Source organism: Nicotiana attenuata, chromosome 2 (genome assembly GCF_001879085.1).
Source record: "Nicotiana attenuata strain UT chromosome 2, NIATTr2, whole genome shotgun sequence".
Lineage (NCBI taxonomy): Eukaryota > Viridiplantae > Streptophyta > Magnoliopsida > Solanales > Solanaceae > Nicotiana > Nicotiana attenuata.
In genome coordinates this window covers 81,094,659-81,110,755 of record NC_031990.1, presented here as the reverse complement: position 1 = coordinate 81,110,755, position 16,097 = coordinate 81,094,659, and the positions used below count along the sequence as shown (strand labels likewise).

Genomic DNA, 16,097 nt, shown 5'->3' with positions numbered 1-16,097 from the left:
TTTAGGTCCTCAAGTGAAAGGAACTGGTCCTTGTCCCCAGTCATATGTTTTGAGCAGCCACTATCCATATACCATATTTGGCTCCTCCCTTTCACTTGGACCTGCAAAAGGAAATCAGGGGTTAGTCTTAGGAACCCAAACTAGTTTGGGTCCCTTTCTATGGGCAAAAGGATGAATCAGATTCTTTCTTGCCCAACAGGCAGCTTGTGCTTTTCTTGAACAAAAGCTTTGTTTCTTTGACTGGCCTTTTCTTTTGCATTACATTCATATTTGTAATGGCCAGTCTTACCACAGTGTGTGCAGATTTTATTTTCAGGAAGAGTGAGGTACTTGCTTTTTGGATCCCATTTAGGAGCTTGAGTCCCATAGCCAAGTCCTCTTTTGTTACTGCCATGATGCTCTTGCAGCCAGGAGAGAGAATCAGAAGCCTTGTTCCACTTGCAAGTTCTGTCTAGTTCATGTTTTACCTTTCCTAGATCTTCTTTCAAGACTTTAATGAATTCATCTTTCTTGTATAATTCATCTTTCATTTTTCCCAAATTTTCTTCTAGAGTGAGATATGTGTGATCAGCTTTCTTCTTTCCTGTTCCTAATTTCAGTTTTAAGTTTTCAGACCTAAGCTCTAAGCTCATTGTGTCAAGTTCAGAACCTGGTTCCTTCAACTCAGCATTTTTGTTATTACTCTAATTTTCCCTAGACTCTAGACTTTTACATTTTGCTTTTAGAATCACAGATTCCCTAGACAGAACTTTCTTCTCATTATTAATTATCTCAGACTCATCAACAAAGTCTATTAATAGCTCAGCCAGCCTTTCTTTAGACAAGAATTTAATCTTTGCTTTTGAGATGAAGAATACTTATCTCTTGTTCATCATCTGATTCTCCGATGGCCATTAGTGCTTGCTCCTCCTCAGCTTCATCTTCTGAGTCTTCATCTGAGGTTTCTCTCCAAGCAGCAACCATAGCCTTGGTTGAACCTTTGTTTTTCTTTGGTTGAATCTGTTCCTTCTTCCTGTTCCTTCGTTCAGCTCTTTCTTTCTTCCACTCAATTTCCCGTTGAGGGCAGTTTTTGATCATGTGGTCAGTCTTACCACACTTGTAGCATCCCTCATTGGTCTGTTTCTCCGGAGCTCTTGTTTTGTTGAAGTTTGTACCTCTTGAAGAACCCTTTCCTCTCATCAGGTACTTCTTGAAATCCCTAGTGATCATAGCCACTTCATCATCTTCCAAATCTGCACCTTCAGCAATTCTGAGAGCTAAACTTCTCTCCTTTTTGGGAGTATCCATCTTCATGGTTTGTCTCCTCATTTCATAGGCAGTTAAATTTCCAATTAGTTCATCCAGTTTGAGGGTAGCAATGTTCTTGGATTCCTAAATGGCAGTGATTTTGCTTTCCCATGTGACTGGCAGAACTCTTGTCGGAATCTTCTCAACCTTGTCTTCTTCAAGGATAATCCTTCCAAGAGATTCAAGTTCATTTGTCAAAGTGGTGAATCTAGTATACATCTCCTGGATAGTTTCTCCTTCCTTCATAGTAAAATTCTCATATTGAGAATACAGAAGTGTTCCTCTTGATCTTTTCACTTGAGGTGTTCCTTCATGAGCCACTTGCAGAGTGTCCCATATTTCCTTAGCAGTTGTACAGCTTTGGATCCTACTGTACTCGTCTGGTCCTAGACCACATACAAGCCACTTCTTGGCCTTAGCATTTTTTTCCCACTTCCTCAGGTCCTCAACAGTACAATCAGCCCTTGTTTTTGGCACATCAATTCCTTCAGCATTCTTCTTAGTGGTTTCTAGGGGACCATCAGTGACTATGTCCCAAAGTTCATAATCTTCCCCTATAATGTGATCTCTCATTCTGTTCTTCCACCAAAAATAGTACTGACCATTGAAAAGTGGAGGCCTGGCAGTGGATTGCCCTTCCTAGTTCCCAAGTGGTGCACTCATTGTTGATCTTCTCCTAAGGTGTTAGCCTCTTCAAGGATAACCTGCTCTGATACCAATTGATGCTCTACGCGTCAATACCACACAAGAGGGGGGGTGATTTGTGTGGTACTTAATTTTCGCACTAGAAGAACCTGGTTCTTCTAGATGTACTTACTATGACTGTTTGCGGAATTAAGAGTGCATAAAATAAAGAACACAAAGATTTTTACGTGGAAAACACCTGGCTCAAAAGGTGAAAAAACCATGACCTACTACTCAGTAGGATTTTTCCAAACTTCCACTAAAATCACTGAGCCAAAACAGCATTTACAAAATTCTTGTAAACCTAAGGATTAATCTCTAATCCCAGTGTGGCACACAGCCTCAACTGCTGCGACACTTTCAAGTTAACTCTAACTTGAATACTCAAAAGTACCTAATACAATTGCTTCTATGGAAGCTGAAAGGTACAATATGAAAACACCTACTACAATTGAACTAGAATAAAGGAAAGACACAGTGGAATTGGTTCTTCTATCTTGTCCAAGTAGCTTCAGGAATGCACACTTGAATCTCACGTAAATTGCTTGCAAAAAGCCTTGCTATTTTTCTCTTCAATTTAGTTTCACTTATGCGTTTGTGCAATCCCTGTAAAAGAGAACAATCATTATTATTTATAGAGTTAGTAATCAGAGTTTGATTAAAACTCGAATTGCTGATCCTTCATCAAATTCGAGTCCTAGAACAATTCAAACTCCAATCCTTATTCTTGATCCGGATGTAGTTCTCTTCACATAAGGAGACTTCAACTCCTTATCCTATGCAACCTTTTCGATCAACTCAGAAGATATTGTTGTTGACCCTTGAGACTTATCTTCACACGTATGTCACATGTATAAGTATATCAACAATGTGTCTGTCTCACATGATGGACCTGGTTCATGACTGAGTTCATTTTGTCAATCTTCAAAACTTCATCTGAACTTGGGCCAACAAAGCTGATAACTGAAATGATAACTATTCAAACTGAAACTGAAGTGAGAACTGGTAACTAAACTGATAACTGATAACTAATAACTGAAAAGATAACTGATAACTGATAACTGAACTGAATAAAAGAAGTAAGGATATGAATACTCTCTCCTCTGAATGATGAACAACCTGTTTATCTGAATATTAAACTGCGGCCTCAGGCCAAATATATATATGTGCACAACTGGGGCCTCGGGCCCAAGTATACGTATACATAACTGCGACCTCAGGTCCAAAATGCATAAAGCATAAACTGCGGCCTCAGGCCCAAAGATGCATAAAGCATAAATTGCGGCCTCAGGCCCAAAAACAGGTGTTCAACATTCAGGAACTGAGAATCATACTGCAATACATGATAGTGAAATAGTGAATTACACTGAGTTACATGATACTGGAATACTGGATCACACTGAGTTACATAATACTGGAATACTGAATAGGACTAGACTGAGACATGTATTCTTGAACTGATTATGGACACTGAAACTTCAACTGTTTATGGCATACTGAGTAATCTATACTGAGACTCAGGGACATCAAACCCAAGTCTATATTGAATACGAACTGAGCTCACAACGTTCAGAATGAAAGTCATGAACGAGTTATAAAGCTAGAGAATAGAAGTTCTGTAACTATTCAAGGAATTAGGCTTAACTATATTTCTGATGCAATTGGTAACGTCGTGAAAGAAACGTAGTGTAGGGAGAATCATTAAAATTCCCAAACATAGAGAGTTAGCCTCACATACCTTAACTTCCTGCTCTTGAGCGTAATACAACATTCGCCAACCCTTTCAACTTTAATCTATATCAATACAAGTCAATGGGATTCCATATTAGCAATAATACTCATATTTTAGTCACTTAAGCATTTTCTCAAATACTTGGTAACATAAAACTTCATAGTCGTTATTAATGGTGTCTCTACACCCAATAACCCATTCTCTTGATCCTAGATAAATTCTAAAATTAAATCTCTTATAATCAATGTCATTCTTCTTCACCCATAAGATAAACAACACCCTTAACCAATAATAAATAATCAACAAGCCAGACCTATAATTGTTCATGCTTTCCTATCAAACCCATCAACTCATATCTCATGAACTAGGGTTTATAATCATTAAACCAATGCTAGAATCAATTAGAGGGTGAAGATATTACCTTGACGTTCAATCTTCTTGAATTCGAGTTCTAGGGTTCCTTCTCTCAACAATGATGACCCAATCGAATATCTAATGATATGGAGGGTTTACCCATGTTAATAAAATGTTGGGAAATTAAAATTAACTTAGAATAACCATTAGAACTTACCTTGGATGGTGGAAGGACCCTTAAGGAGTTAGGTCTTTGAGAGTTCTCCTTTCTAGAGCAAATTTTTGTGTTTTGGGGCTGTGGGGGACGAAATATAGCTTTAAAACGACCCCCCACGAGCGCGCCCGTGCACCTGGAGACCTGCCCACGCTACTAACCGCGCTAAACGGCAGTAACACTGCCTCAAAATTAGCGCGGTCGCTCTATGGGCGCGCTACCGGGCGCGCATATCACATACTGTTCTGTAAAACGCGCATAACTTTTTGCAAAAAAATCCGTTCGGGCTCCATAATATATCGTTGGAAAGCTATTTCAAAGGCTTACAACTTGCATGCTTTGGATTTTCCCAAATTCCTTACACATTTTCACTAAAACCTGCTGGAAGACAGACCTTTTGCAAACTTAGTTGATTTTGTCAAATCTTATGCACCTCACTTTCCATCTTGATTTTGAAACAACTATTTTCTCCCATAATCATCCCTCTAGAATTTCATATGTCTAAAATATCAAATTAATACCATTTAACATATCCACACCTAGTCCGAATGTACGGGGTGTTACAAATATATCCCGTTGTATTCTATGTATTTCATTGTATTCACTGTCTCGCTATATTCCATGAATGTATTCATATATTTTTTTTAATTAATATAATTTATGAATTCAGATGTATTATATAATTTCTCTGAAGATTGCTATGTTTTTGGGGTGTTTTTCGGTTTAAAATCTACTTTATAAATGAAAATACAAAATTTGTGTGTTATAATTGAATTTGTTGAGTTATATTAGGAGTCTATTATGTTAATTGATTCACTTTCCGTTTAAAAACAGTGTAATCCCCTATTTCACGTCGTGAATACAGTCGAATATAATAATCTGTCCAGCTGCAATCCCATGTTTCACGCCATGAATACAGTCGAATACACTCGAATACAAAAATCTGTCTAGCTGTAATCACCCGTTTCACGCCTAGAAATGCTACTGTATTCATGAATACAGTAGCTTAAGTACATCGAATACACTCTAAAAAATCTGAAAACATAGCTATAGGAAGCAATATAGTAAATGGTAGCTACAACTAGCTAATAACCACTAAAATATAGTGGTTTCTGAAAGTTTCTCTTTGTATTTTAACTTTGTTAAGAAATTTTTGGGAATATAGCTTTAAAGCATGATGCGCAGGATTTTGCGCGATCACCAAAATTTTAAATCACGCTTTGCAAAATTTTAAGATCGTCAGGATTTAACATAAAATTTTAACCATCATCAAAAACTCAGACAGAAAAATTCTAACTGCTAAATGTAAAGCAAAACATAAAATAAAGCATAAAATAAAGTTAAAGATTGACTGGTTGATACAATCATGAAACTATCTGTCACCTTCTTTAATGACGAAGAATATGAAATAGTTGCATATTTTATAGAATTATTTGGCTCCTTCTTCTAAAAATGGATTCATGCAAAAACTCTCTTCCAAATTAAACTCTAATATTTCCATCGTTGAATTATTTTAATTTGAAAAGATTTGGAGATCAAGTGAAACAAGGGAAGAGCGAAGGATTGAAATACCCCGAAGAATAATTTAGGCACAAGCAAGAAATTTAGCAAAAGTTATATAGAAGAAATTTATTAAACTAGGGAGAGAACTTGGTAGGAGGGTTTTTCACAACTCATAAACTCTTGAATCTCACTACAAGAAAAAATAAGTAATAGTACCCCTATTTATAATACTACAAAACCAAAAACTTATTCCAATATAAAAATTGATAAACAAAACCTAACTAGACATGAATTAAATAAACTAACAAATATTAAATTTTAGACAACTTAGGAATACTAATTAATCTTGATTTAGTTTCCAAGAAAGAGTAAAATCATTTATTAGTGCTTGTTTCTAACTTGGACTCCACAAAAAAGGGACTTATTCAAGTCTCTCGGTGAAGAATTTTTTGATGAAACAGATTGGTTACTGCTATTAATTGTAATGAAATTTAATATTTGTTTTTAACTGTTATTCCACAAAAACAAAAATACATTGGCTGATTTCTTCAAATATCTCGGTGAAAAATGTATCGATGAAGCAGAATTGGTTACAGGTATTAATTGTGATGACAATTTTATGTTTGTTTTTTAATTGAACTCCACTAAAAAAAAAAACTACACAGTCTTATTATAAATATTATACGGAAGGATTTAATACACATAATTTAATTGATCTCAAGATTTTAAATTTAAAAAAAATTATTAAATGACTATTTGTAGTTTTTTAATATAATAGTATTAAGCAGATTTCTACCCGTATAATAGAAATCAAATGTCAAATATATAATTTTTAAAAAGATGACGTGGCACCTAACCTCATTTTATTAAATGGATACTCCTTCAGTTTCAATTTAGATGACAGATTTAAGTTATCGAGAGTTAATTTGACTAAGCTTTGAAGCTAAATTAAATTAGTCCAACTTAGTATTTTAAAATTAAAATTTAGATATTCCAAAACTACACGAAAAGTACTATAAGTTGGAATATTTCTCATGTCAATATGATAACAAAATATATTTTAAAATATTGGTCAAACTTCACACGGTTTGACTCTCAATAAACGAAATATGTCACCTAAATCGAAACAGAGGAAAATGTTCTCTACAAACGAGTACACACCCTCGCATCTTTGTAAATTTTGCCTGGCCGACAGAAGTAACCCTTTTTTGGGGCACAATGAATATCTTCAGAGCAAATGCATAGCCCTTCTAGAGCACACCCTTCTTTAACTATGGTCAACCCATCTTTTAACCCTAAAACTTGATCTGTCCACTCGCTTGAAAATAACCCTAATTTGTCATACTTTTCTTTCACTTTCAAGAATTTGTCAGCATTTCTATACTTTTTGATTGCCCCAATAAATGCCACATTCCTATTCTTTCCCCAATGTGGTAAGGCCCCATATTTGAAGAATGCAAGTTGCTCTACCTCTTCAAGAAAATCTTCAAAGAGTCTAGGTGACATTGGGTCTTTGCTTCTATAATATGTGATGTCAAAATCTACAGCATCTTCTTGTTCACCCAAGTAAGCATTTGAAGCTGTAAGGTACCTCATTAGGATGCCATTGTACAAATCTAAGACACATAGTGCCTTAGGCTCCAAAGTAACTAGCTTTTGGACATCTTGAATAAAGCCTTTGACTTTGGATAAGTTAATACTAAATGTTGTTTGGTGAAAAAAGAGACCTTTAACTCTAGAGTCCCAAGGGCATGCTGTGATTCTTGCATCTTCAAGGCTATTTAGGCATGTTCCTGTTGCTTGAACTCGGTTGTGAAATCCAACCACTGGGTAGCCAGTAAAGGCAAAACCTGAGACAAATGCGAGTTATTAATTATTGTCTTTAATTAATATTCAGAAGGATACATTCAAAAGAAAAAACTCTTCCTGGAAAAATTTAATTAAAGAGATTAATATTACTAATAAGTAAAGACTTGAACCAAACACTTATAATATAATCTAGTCAAAACTTATAATAAGAAATCCTTTACATGTCAAATGCTACGTCTTGGAGAGTGAAAAGATTGTCCACTTGTTATAAAGAGCATAAATCAAATTTACTCAGTATATTAAAGAAATGTACAATTCTTTTCTCCTGTTTGTTTCCAAATTTTTTAATGATTTGGCTTTGTGTCCTATTATAGGAATCTTAGATTGTACTCTATGGCTTAGAAAAATGTTTACCCACGACGGCTGTACACATCATATATAATGGGGCCCGATCTGATGAAATATTCATAAAATATTTCTACAAATTAAATATCACGTGACAGATAGTTATTTTTGTTTTGTTTTCAAGTTTAGAATTTAAAAGACATGGAAGTAAATTCTTCCGAAATGAACAATACGATACTGAAAATAACAAATACTTCATGGTTAAGATAATTGTATGATGGTGAAAAGTTGTGAATATAGTAGGATACGTAAAAAAAAAAGATTAAGAAAATGGAAAAACGCATAAGTTGACTCCTAAACTTTCAAAAAAGTGATATTTATAAAAGAACTAACCATTGTTTGTCAACCCGTAAGCACCAATCTTCAATGTGGAAGTGGTTAGTTTGGCACTTGCGCATTTTCCACCACTATCGTTTCTTGATTCCTGATTCTCCTCTGAAAAACAATGAAATTAAAGTCATGGCCAAGTATCGAAAATGTACGTACGAAACTCGCTGGCTAATATTAACATAGTCTTCAATCCTCATAAACTTCGTCAAAAGAGATTAGTGAATACTATTGTTTATGGCTTTATGCTCTAGCTACAACAATAATTCATGCAATTAATTAGCTATCAAAATTAAGCACAATAATTGGTATAAGTAGGTGTAGTTTACAAACTTGAACCAAGTAATAGACCCCCTTCGTTCACTTTTACTTGGCATGTATACTAAAAATAGATTTTCATTTTTACTTGTCACTTTACGCATATCAAGAGAAGACATATTTTTTTTTCCTGTGATACCCACAATATTTATTACTCATTTCAAATCATTTTCTCAAATCATTAATAATATGCATCAATTAATATGGGTATGATTGTATATTAGTTGTACACTTCATTATTACTCCCTCCGGTCCAAAATAAGTGATTTTTTGGATATTTTCACACAGATTAAGAAATTCACCTTTTAGCATTAATTAGCAATGGAATTGACCGTATTAACCTTTACTATCTCACATAAACACTCCTAACACATATTCTAACACTATTTATTCCAAGGACAATGTAAGAAAAAAATAATTAATTCATTCTTGAAATCTGGAAAAATCACTTATTTTGGACCACAAGAAAAAAGCCAAAAAATCACTTATTTTGGACCGAAGGGAGAAAGGGACGTGAAATATCAAAACGTACCAAGTAAAACGGAAGGTGTAATTATTACCTGTGCTTCTTAAAATGGCGAGAACCAATGAGGCTGTAGAGCGAAATCCAAGGAAGTCATTAAGTCCATTGCCGGGAGTGTTGGCAGGAACTCGATCATCAATCCTATAAACCACCATGCGCTGGCTAGGATACCATGTAAAATCTGCAAATTCATGTTTTCTCCCAAACACAGCTGCCTCGTCCCCCAAATCTGAGTCATTTCTTTCTGAAAGGGTAATTGCACGTTTGAATACTGGTTCTAGTTTCAGTGTGATCTGTCACCGGTCAATTTCACAAAAATCACTCAACTTTCATTTAGTAACTCAGCTTAATTATGAAGTATAACTTTAAAGTCATTCTGGCGAGTAATTAACCAATATATATCCACCGGAAATCTTAGTTGGATGATCGGGAGGGAGGGGCACTCGTTTTTCATTATTTTTTAGATATATGCTTCATGTAGCTAGTCGGGTTGTTGCTATGTTTACGTTATCAATAGAGAAGAAAACTGCTGCTAGTAATAAAAAATTGAAGACATAAAGGACAAGAAATAATTCCTACTTAGCTTGGTTAGGGTTAACGGAGGAATTTTATTTGGATTTTAGAAAGACTCAAGTTGAACGACTATTCTTTTCATCGAACACGAAAAATTAGAGAGTCGTAGTTTTTAGAGTTTACGCAAAACTGGTCGTATTCACACGCAGCTGTTGGAAGGAGAATTAAATTGCTTATTTAGTGTTAACTAGTCTCAAGATTGCGCGTGTATACTATCTCATCTAGTACAAATTTATTTAAAATTCTTGTTTAAATAATAAAATAAAAGTATAAGTTCCTAAAGCTGATCATATAAATTAATCGTGTATAATAACTCAACAAATAAAGAAGGTCTCATAAAAATCCTCAATCATAACTCAATAATTCAAATAAAATTTATTTCAGTTTAATAATATTATAAATTTAATTTCACAAATTATCATTCTTTGTTTTCAGTTTTAGCAAGAACAAGTCCTTAAAAACCTAAATAGTGCTGAAGAATAGAACTTAAATATATAATCAGTCAACTAATAATCTACAACTTTCATATGATCACAAAATCAAATTAAATAGCAATGAAAATAAAAATAAAAAATTAAAAGGATACTAAAGCAAGCTTGTGAGAGAATTTATAATGGAAAGATGACTCATCCATGACATATTTACTCTAGAGAATGACTTAGAATTAGAATTTTAGAAAAAAAAAAAGTAAAGTCAGCCTGATACATAAGGCATCCCGCGTAATTTAAGTGCATGATCTATATAAAGTAAAAAATTAATATTTTTAAAGTTCTTAATATTAGGACTTTTAGTCCAAATAAAAAAATAATAAATAAAATTTTTATTCATTTTAAACTTCTATTAAATCATTTATTAAAGAAAGTGTTTTTTTGTATAATAATTGACATTAATTTGGAGGGACTTTAGATATTTTTTTCTTTTTGTTTATAAAGATCATGTTTGAAATGAAAAGCGTTAGTTATAATTTTAGTCTTCTTTTATAGGTATGTTATTTAATATTCTAGAATTAAAATATAATAGGCACATTATCTCTTATTGATAAACATAATGAAAAAACAAACATGGTAAAAGTACGTTTGTGGTTTTTTCTTTCTTTTAATATGATTCTTTAAGGTAAAATTTCAGTAATTGATTTTGAAGTCCTATAAATTAGGATCCATATCTATTTTAAATAAGGAAGTATTTAATATACAAAATATAATTAATATTGAAGCCTTAAATTTTAGGCAAATAACTTAATTTACTATTTTATCCAATATATATATATATATATATATATATATATATATATATATATATATATATATATATATGTCTTAACAATGATACAATGAGCCCTGTATTATATATATATATATATATATATATATATATATATATATGTATATATATATTATATTTTTAAAAAGGTAAAAAAGGAGAATGATATTTCGCTAAAAATATTCGTGCTAATATAATATAGATATAAATAGATATAGATAGATAGATGAGAACTATCCGTACATCACCAATTTTAACGTCAAAAGTTGTTTGTGGCATATTACATATGAAATTGATGAGTTTTCTGAAAATAAACCATTCAAAATACCAGTGTTTTCTGGTTCTTTTCTTTTTTTTTTGATAATATTCTCTACTTTACCAAAAAGAAAAAAAGAAAAAGAAAATACCGGCAAAAGCCAATCAGGAAATACCAACGCATTGTTTGGAGAGAACAAAAAAGAATCGCATGTTAATTATTACTATGTGATGATAGGTTATAATTACGTATTTTAATCGATTATTATACTCTAGTTTACTGCACTTTAGTTGAGTTTGCGCTTTAATCGCTAGTGTTTTGCACTAACGGTGTGTTTTATGCCTTGTAGGAGTGATTCCGAGCTATATAGATGTTATGGAATGAATTCACGTGATTTGGAGCATTGAAGTCTGAGTAAAAGCCCAAGGAATTAAGCCGGAATCGTATTCGGGGATCAACGGATGATAGAGCAACAAAACAAAGAATCGAGTAGGCATATTGCGCACTGTCTAGTAAAATGAACATACTTTTTGCTCAGAACTCCATTTGTGTTTCACAATATACGGTTGGAAAGCTAACTCAAAGGGCTACAACTTTCATATTTTACGTTTTTCCAAATTCCAAACAGAACAGGGTGAAAAACGCGGTCAAAACCGCGACCGCAGACCTGAGGCGGGCTGAGGCAGTATACTTGCCAAATACCGCGTTCGTACCGCGGTTGACCGCGGCCGCGGCTGTCCAGACGTGAAAAAATTATCCTTTTTCGCGTAGGAGAAGGTATAATAGTTTGGGCCCGACCCTACTTGGTATATACACATGGAAAAACGGTATTTTAAGAGGTTGGACACACTTTCGACATAATTTAGACCTAAAGAGGACAAGGAGACCGGAGATTAGACCTAAGGAGGCAAGAACACAATAGGAGCAAGGCGGGGAATTCTTCTACGAGTTTTTCCTTCCTCTTCCTATCTTTTATTGTTGGTTATGACATTTAGTATTGTAGTTTTACATACTATTATAAATAACTAAATTGTTATCTAGGATTTTGATAGAACCTTTTGTAGCATAAATTCTTGTTATGTTTTTATATAACTGAGCCATTGGATTTCTCTACTTGTTCAACTACGTGTTTATTGTTGTTGATTGAATGGCCATCGATTTACTGTGCCTATTTATTATGTGTTGCTTGAGAAAGGATACATATTTAGGTGGTTGTTGAACAACGTCACTCCTAACGTATATGAGAAATCAATATATTGGGTTTAAAGGTAGGTTTAGAAATAACAAAGCCTCGACGTGGTCATAGTGAGCGGTTAGATGAAGCCAACTAGCGTAGTTCGAGAGAATATGTCTAGTAAATTGTTGTAGTTGCTCGAGAGAGAATTACGGCACCTAAAAAGCTCACGATCAGTAGAGAATACATCGGCGAAATTGTAGGGAACACAGCTGTAAGGAATCCGACAATTGGGGAAATCATAACTCTAGATCTCCTTAATTTAGTCTCCAACCCTTTGTCTCGTTAGTTGATAATTTTACCGTTTTCTAGTATTTGCTAGTTAATTAGTTAGAAATATAAATCTCAATCTTTATAATTTAGAAAATTGTTCAAACTTGTCTTTTTAGTGATATTAAACAGATACAGCTAAGCCTTAGTTCTCTGTAGGATTCGACTCCGGACTTTTAGACCGGATTATATATGCAGCGACCGCTTATCCTTTTTAGGACTAGAGTTGGGCGTGATCAAATTTTGGCGCCGTTGCCGGGGAACTAACGGTGTAGTTGTAGCTGTATATATTGCTAGGGTTCAAGTTTGAACTTTTATTTTGTTTTGTTTTTTGGTATTTTTTTTATAACTGTTGATTTGAGAAACATGACATCTTGGAATTATGGAAATTTAGGTGTAGATAATTCTACTATTGATCTCCATACATATTGTGAAGGAAACCACCCGTGACAAAATTTTCAAAACGTTCCTGAGAGTGAGTTATGTGCACCAACTTAATCTTATTTGTGGAATGTGTGTGATGTGTGTGGTGGTAAAAATGGTCACTTTTATGGTTGTGCGTATATTTCTTATCTTCCCCCAACCCCTTACTATGATGGTTCTACCTTTTCTTGTGAAGTTAACAGGAACAAAGAACCTGGGGTTGCAGACCTAAAGGAGATCAATGATATGTTAAAGTGCCTTCTGAAACAAAATAATGAAAAACAATTGCAGATAGAAAGGCAAGATGCAACTATTCGCAAGTTGGAGGCTCAATTGAGTCAAGTGGTTGGAGCTTTTTATGCTCAACAAGCCAATATTGAGGATAGTAGCCAAGAAGAGCATGAATTTGAGGTGTTATTTGGGGAGGTCAGAGTAGAACATCAACAACCTAGCCAACTACAATTTGAGGATGTCAATGTTGAAGAAGTGAGACTAGAGCCAGCCAAGGACTTTGAGGATATAAATTTTGTTGACTCTAGTATCACTGATGTTGAGGATGTGGAAAGTCCTGAATTTCATGTGTTTGAGCGCATTGGTCCACACTCCAAGCATTTTTCCACATTATGTTTGGATGATGATATGGAAATAGAGTCATCCGAACCAATTGAAGAGTCAAGGAATGAGGAACAAGGTGCATATATTCTGGAATTCTTCTTGCCAGAAAGTCAGGATTACATACCTCATATAAAGGCCAAGGAGTGCAGAATACTACATTATTTCCTTGGGCCAGTTAGATTCGTTCCACCGCCCCAGGAGCATAATCATAAGCTTGAATCAAAACTTGGGGTTCAATTCATAAGCTCGAGGTGGAGGCAAAAAGTGATTCACGTCGTGCCGCGACGTTAAATCAAGCGCTTGTTGGGAGGCAACCCAGCTTTATTTTTTTTATTTTTAATTTAGTTTTTTTATTAATTTATTATTGTATTATTTTTGTAGTGTCGATTTTTTATTTCTAGGAACATGGAAAGCAAAGCTATTGGAAGGATGCAACAACAAACCAAATGGTTAGAACTAAGTGTGAGGTACCCGCACGAAGGACCAAGCTTGGGAGAAGTCTGAGTACCCAATGGGTTGTTAGTCTTCGGCCTTTGGCCTACCAGGGAGTCTCTTTTACCCTTTTATTAGTTATGGTGTGCATTGGGGACAGTGCACAATTTTAAGTGTGGGGTGAGGAGATTGTCGGGGTGACTTTCTATGCTATTTTAGTTGTGTTAGTTTAATTGAATATTTTTTTTATTTTTTTAAAAAAACGAAAAAAAAAGTTTGGACTTTTCCCGACGATGGATCTATTAGACAATTTTCTTGAGGGATTTAAGTCTAAAGAAAAAGGACAAAAAGATTTTCATTTGTTAGGTAGTGTAGCAATTCCCCCTTGGTTTTTCTTTTTGTCGCGGTTCTTTCCAAGGGTTTTTATTTGAACTGGGTGTAGTTATTCTGTTTTTTTTAGGAATAGGAGCCATTGTGTTGTGTTTTGAAATGAAGCAATATCTCTTGACTTTGTTATGCCTTGAGAATAGTGAGTACTTTGGTGGTTACGCTTAGGCTCAGTTTTTTACTCTTGTATAAGTACCTCAAATTGTATGATTTTAAAGTTGCTTAACTGCTTTGACTAGACTGTCTTGATGAATCAAATCCTGAGTGAGTTAAGTGCCATGTGTGTGTAGGGATTTGTTATATTCTGTGCATTGCATTTGATGCCTAAAACTTGCTCTGTGTGTTTGCAAAGTGAAACAGTAGTTTCGTTCAGTCTTGGAAGTGATATAGGCGTTTCTTTGTTGAGCCAGATATATATATTTTACCCACCTAATTGTTATGTATCGTAGTTAACCCCTTTGAGCCTGTAATCTTGTTTCTTTGGCAACCACATTACAAGCCTTACCCATTTGTTTGAATTAATCATCTATTTGAACCTTTTAACCTCTCATGAGCACTTGAATTATTATGAACTGTGTAAAAGTTAAAGTGTGGGGTGGTTGGTTTGGCTTTTGAGTGGAACTAATGAAATAAGGAGAAAGGTGCACTGTTTTGAAAAAAGTAAGAGCCACTTGAATTGGAAAAAAAGAAAAAAAAAGAACAAAAATAGTTCGATTGTTGTGAAAAAAAAATATTCCTTTATAAGTGGTGGCTTTTGATATAAGTGTGCTTAAAAAAGAATGGGGTGTTATACATTGAGGTAAAGGTGGAGTTTGGTTTGACATAAGCATGTGGTTTGAATGTTAAAGTATATGTATTAAAGTGCTTAGGGAGGTGTAGTCACTCTTATATCTAAATGTATCCTACCCATCCCGCAGCCTACATTACAACCAAATAAAGTCCTACTTGATCCTAGACTGAATGATCTCGATTAGCAGAGTAGTACACTACGAGCAAACCTATGGTGGATCTTTTGTGGCATAAGAATATTATTTTTGAGAGTGAGTGAATTCTTTCTATCTTGAGTTCCTAAGTGTTCTTAAATTTTATTGTGTGGAACTACTCTCTTTTGTTGTGTGAGGGCACTTGATTCATGAAGGAAAGGAAATATCAGTGACCTCTATGTTAGAGTAAGTGGGTGAGTTGTGAATCGCGGGAATGGTCTGACGACTGTATATAGGGTTGCTACCGTTGCCGTGAATGATAACTTCCTGGTGATTCCATTCGAATTTTACTACCTGATGCAGTGTTGAAGCTACAGCCCCAGCAGCATGAATCCAGGGTCGTCCTAGCAGCAAGTTGTAGGATGCTGGCACATCTATCACTTGAAAGTCGTCCTCGAACCAGGTTGGTCCCATCTGTAGACACAGGCTAATCTCACCGATGGCGGACCTCTGAGACCCATCAAAAGCTTTCACATTGATTGCTCTTTCTTTATCTCATGCAGCCCTT

The 16,097-nt window shown here is 34.6% G+C and overlaps 1 protein-coding gene across 2 annotated transcripts in view; it reads right to left on the bottom strand.

Annotated features, from left to right (window-relative positions):
* The window catches only part of LOC109213786 (probable L-gulonolactone oxidase 6), a 14,699-nt gene continuing 5,386 nt past the window's right edge, over positions 6,785–16,097 (bottom strand). Inside the window, exons 2-4 of one of the 2 annotated variants that reach the window (XM_019377616.1) lie at positions 9,194–9,449; positions 8,322–8,423; positions 6,785–7,624 (exon numbers count right to left, since the gene is read on the bottom strand). In XM_019377616.1, coding sequence (XP_019233161.1) covers positions 6,918–7,624; positions 8,322–8,423; positions 9,194–9,449 — 1,065 coding nt within the window. In that variant the 3' untranslated portion in view covers positions 6,785–6,917. The remainder of the gene's footprint in view (positions 7,625–8,321; positions 8,424–9,193; positions 9,450–16,097) is intronic. The other variant, XM_019377624.1, reaches the window with a different exon arrangement.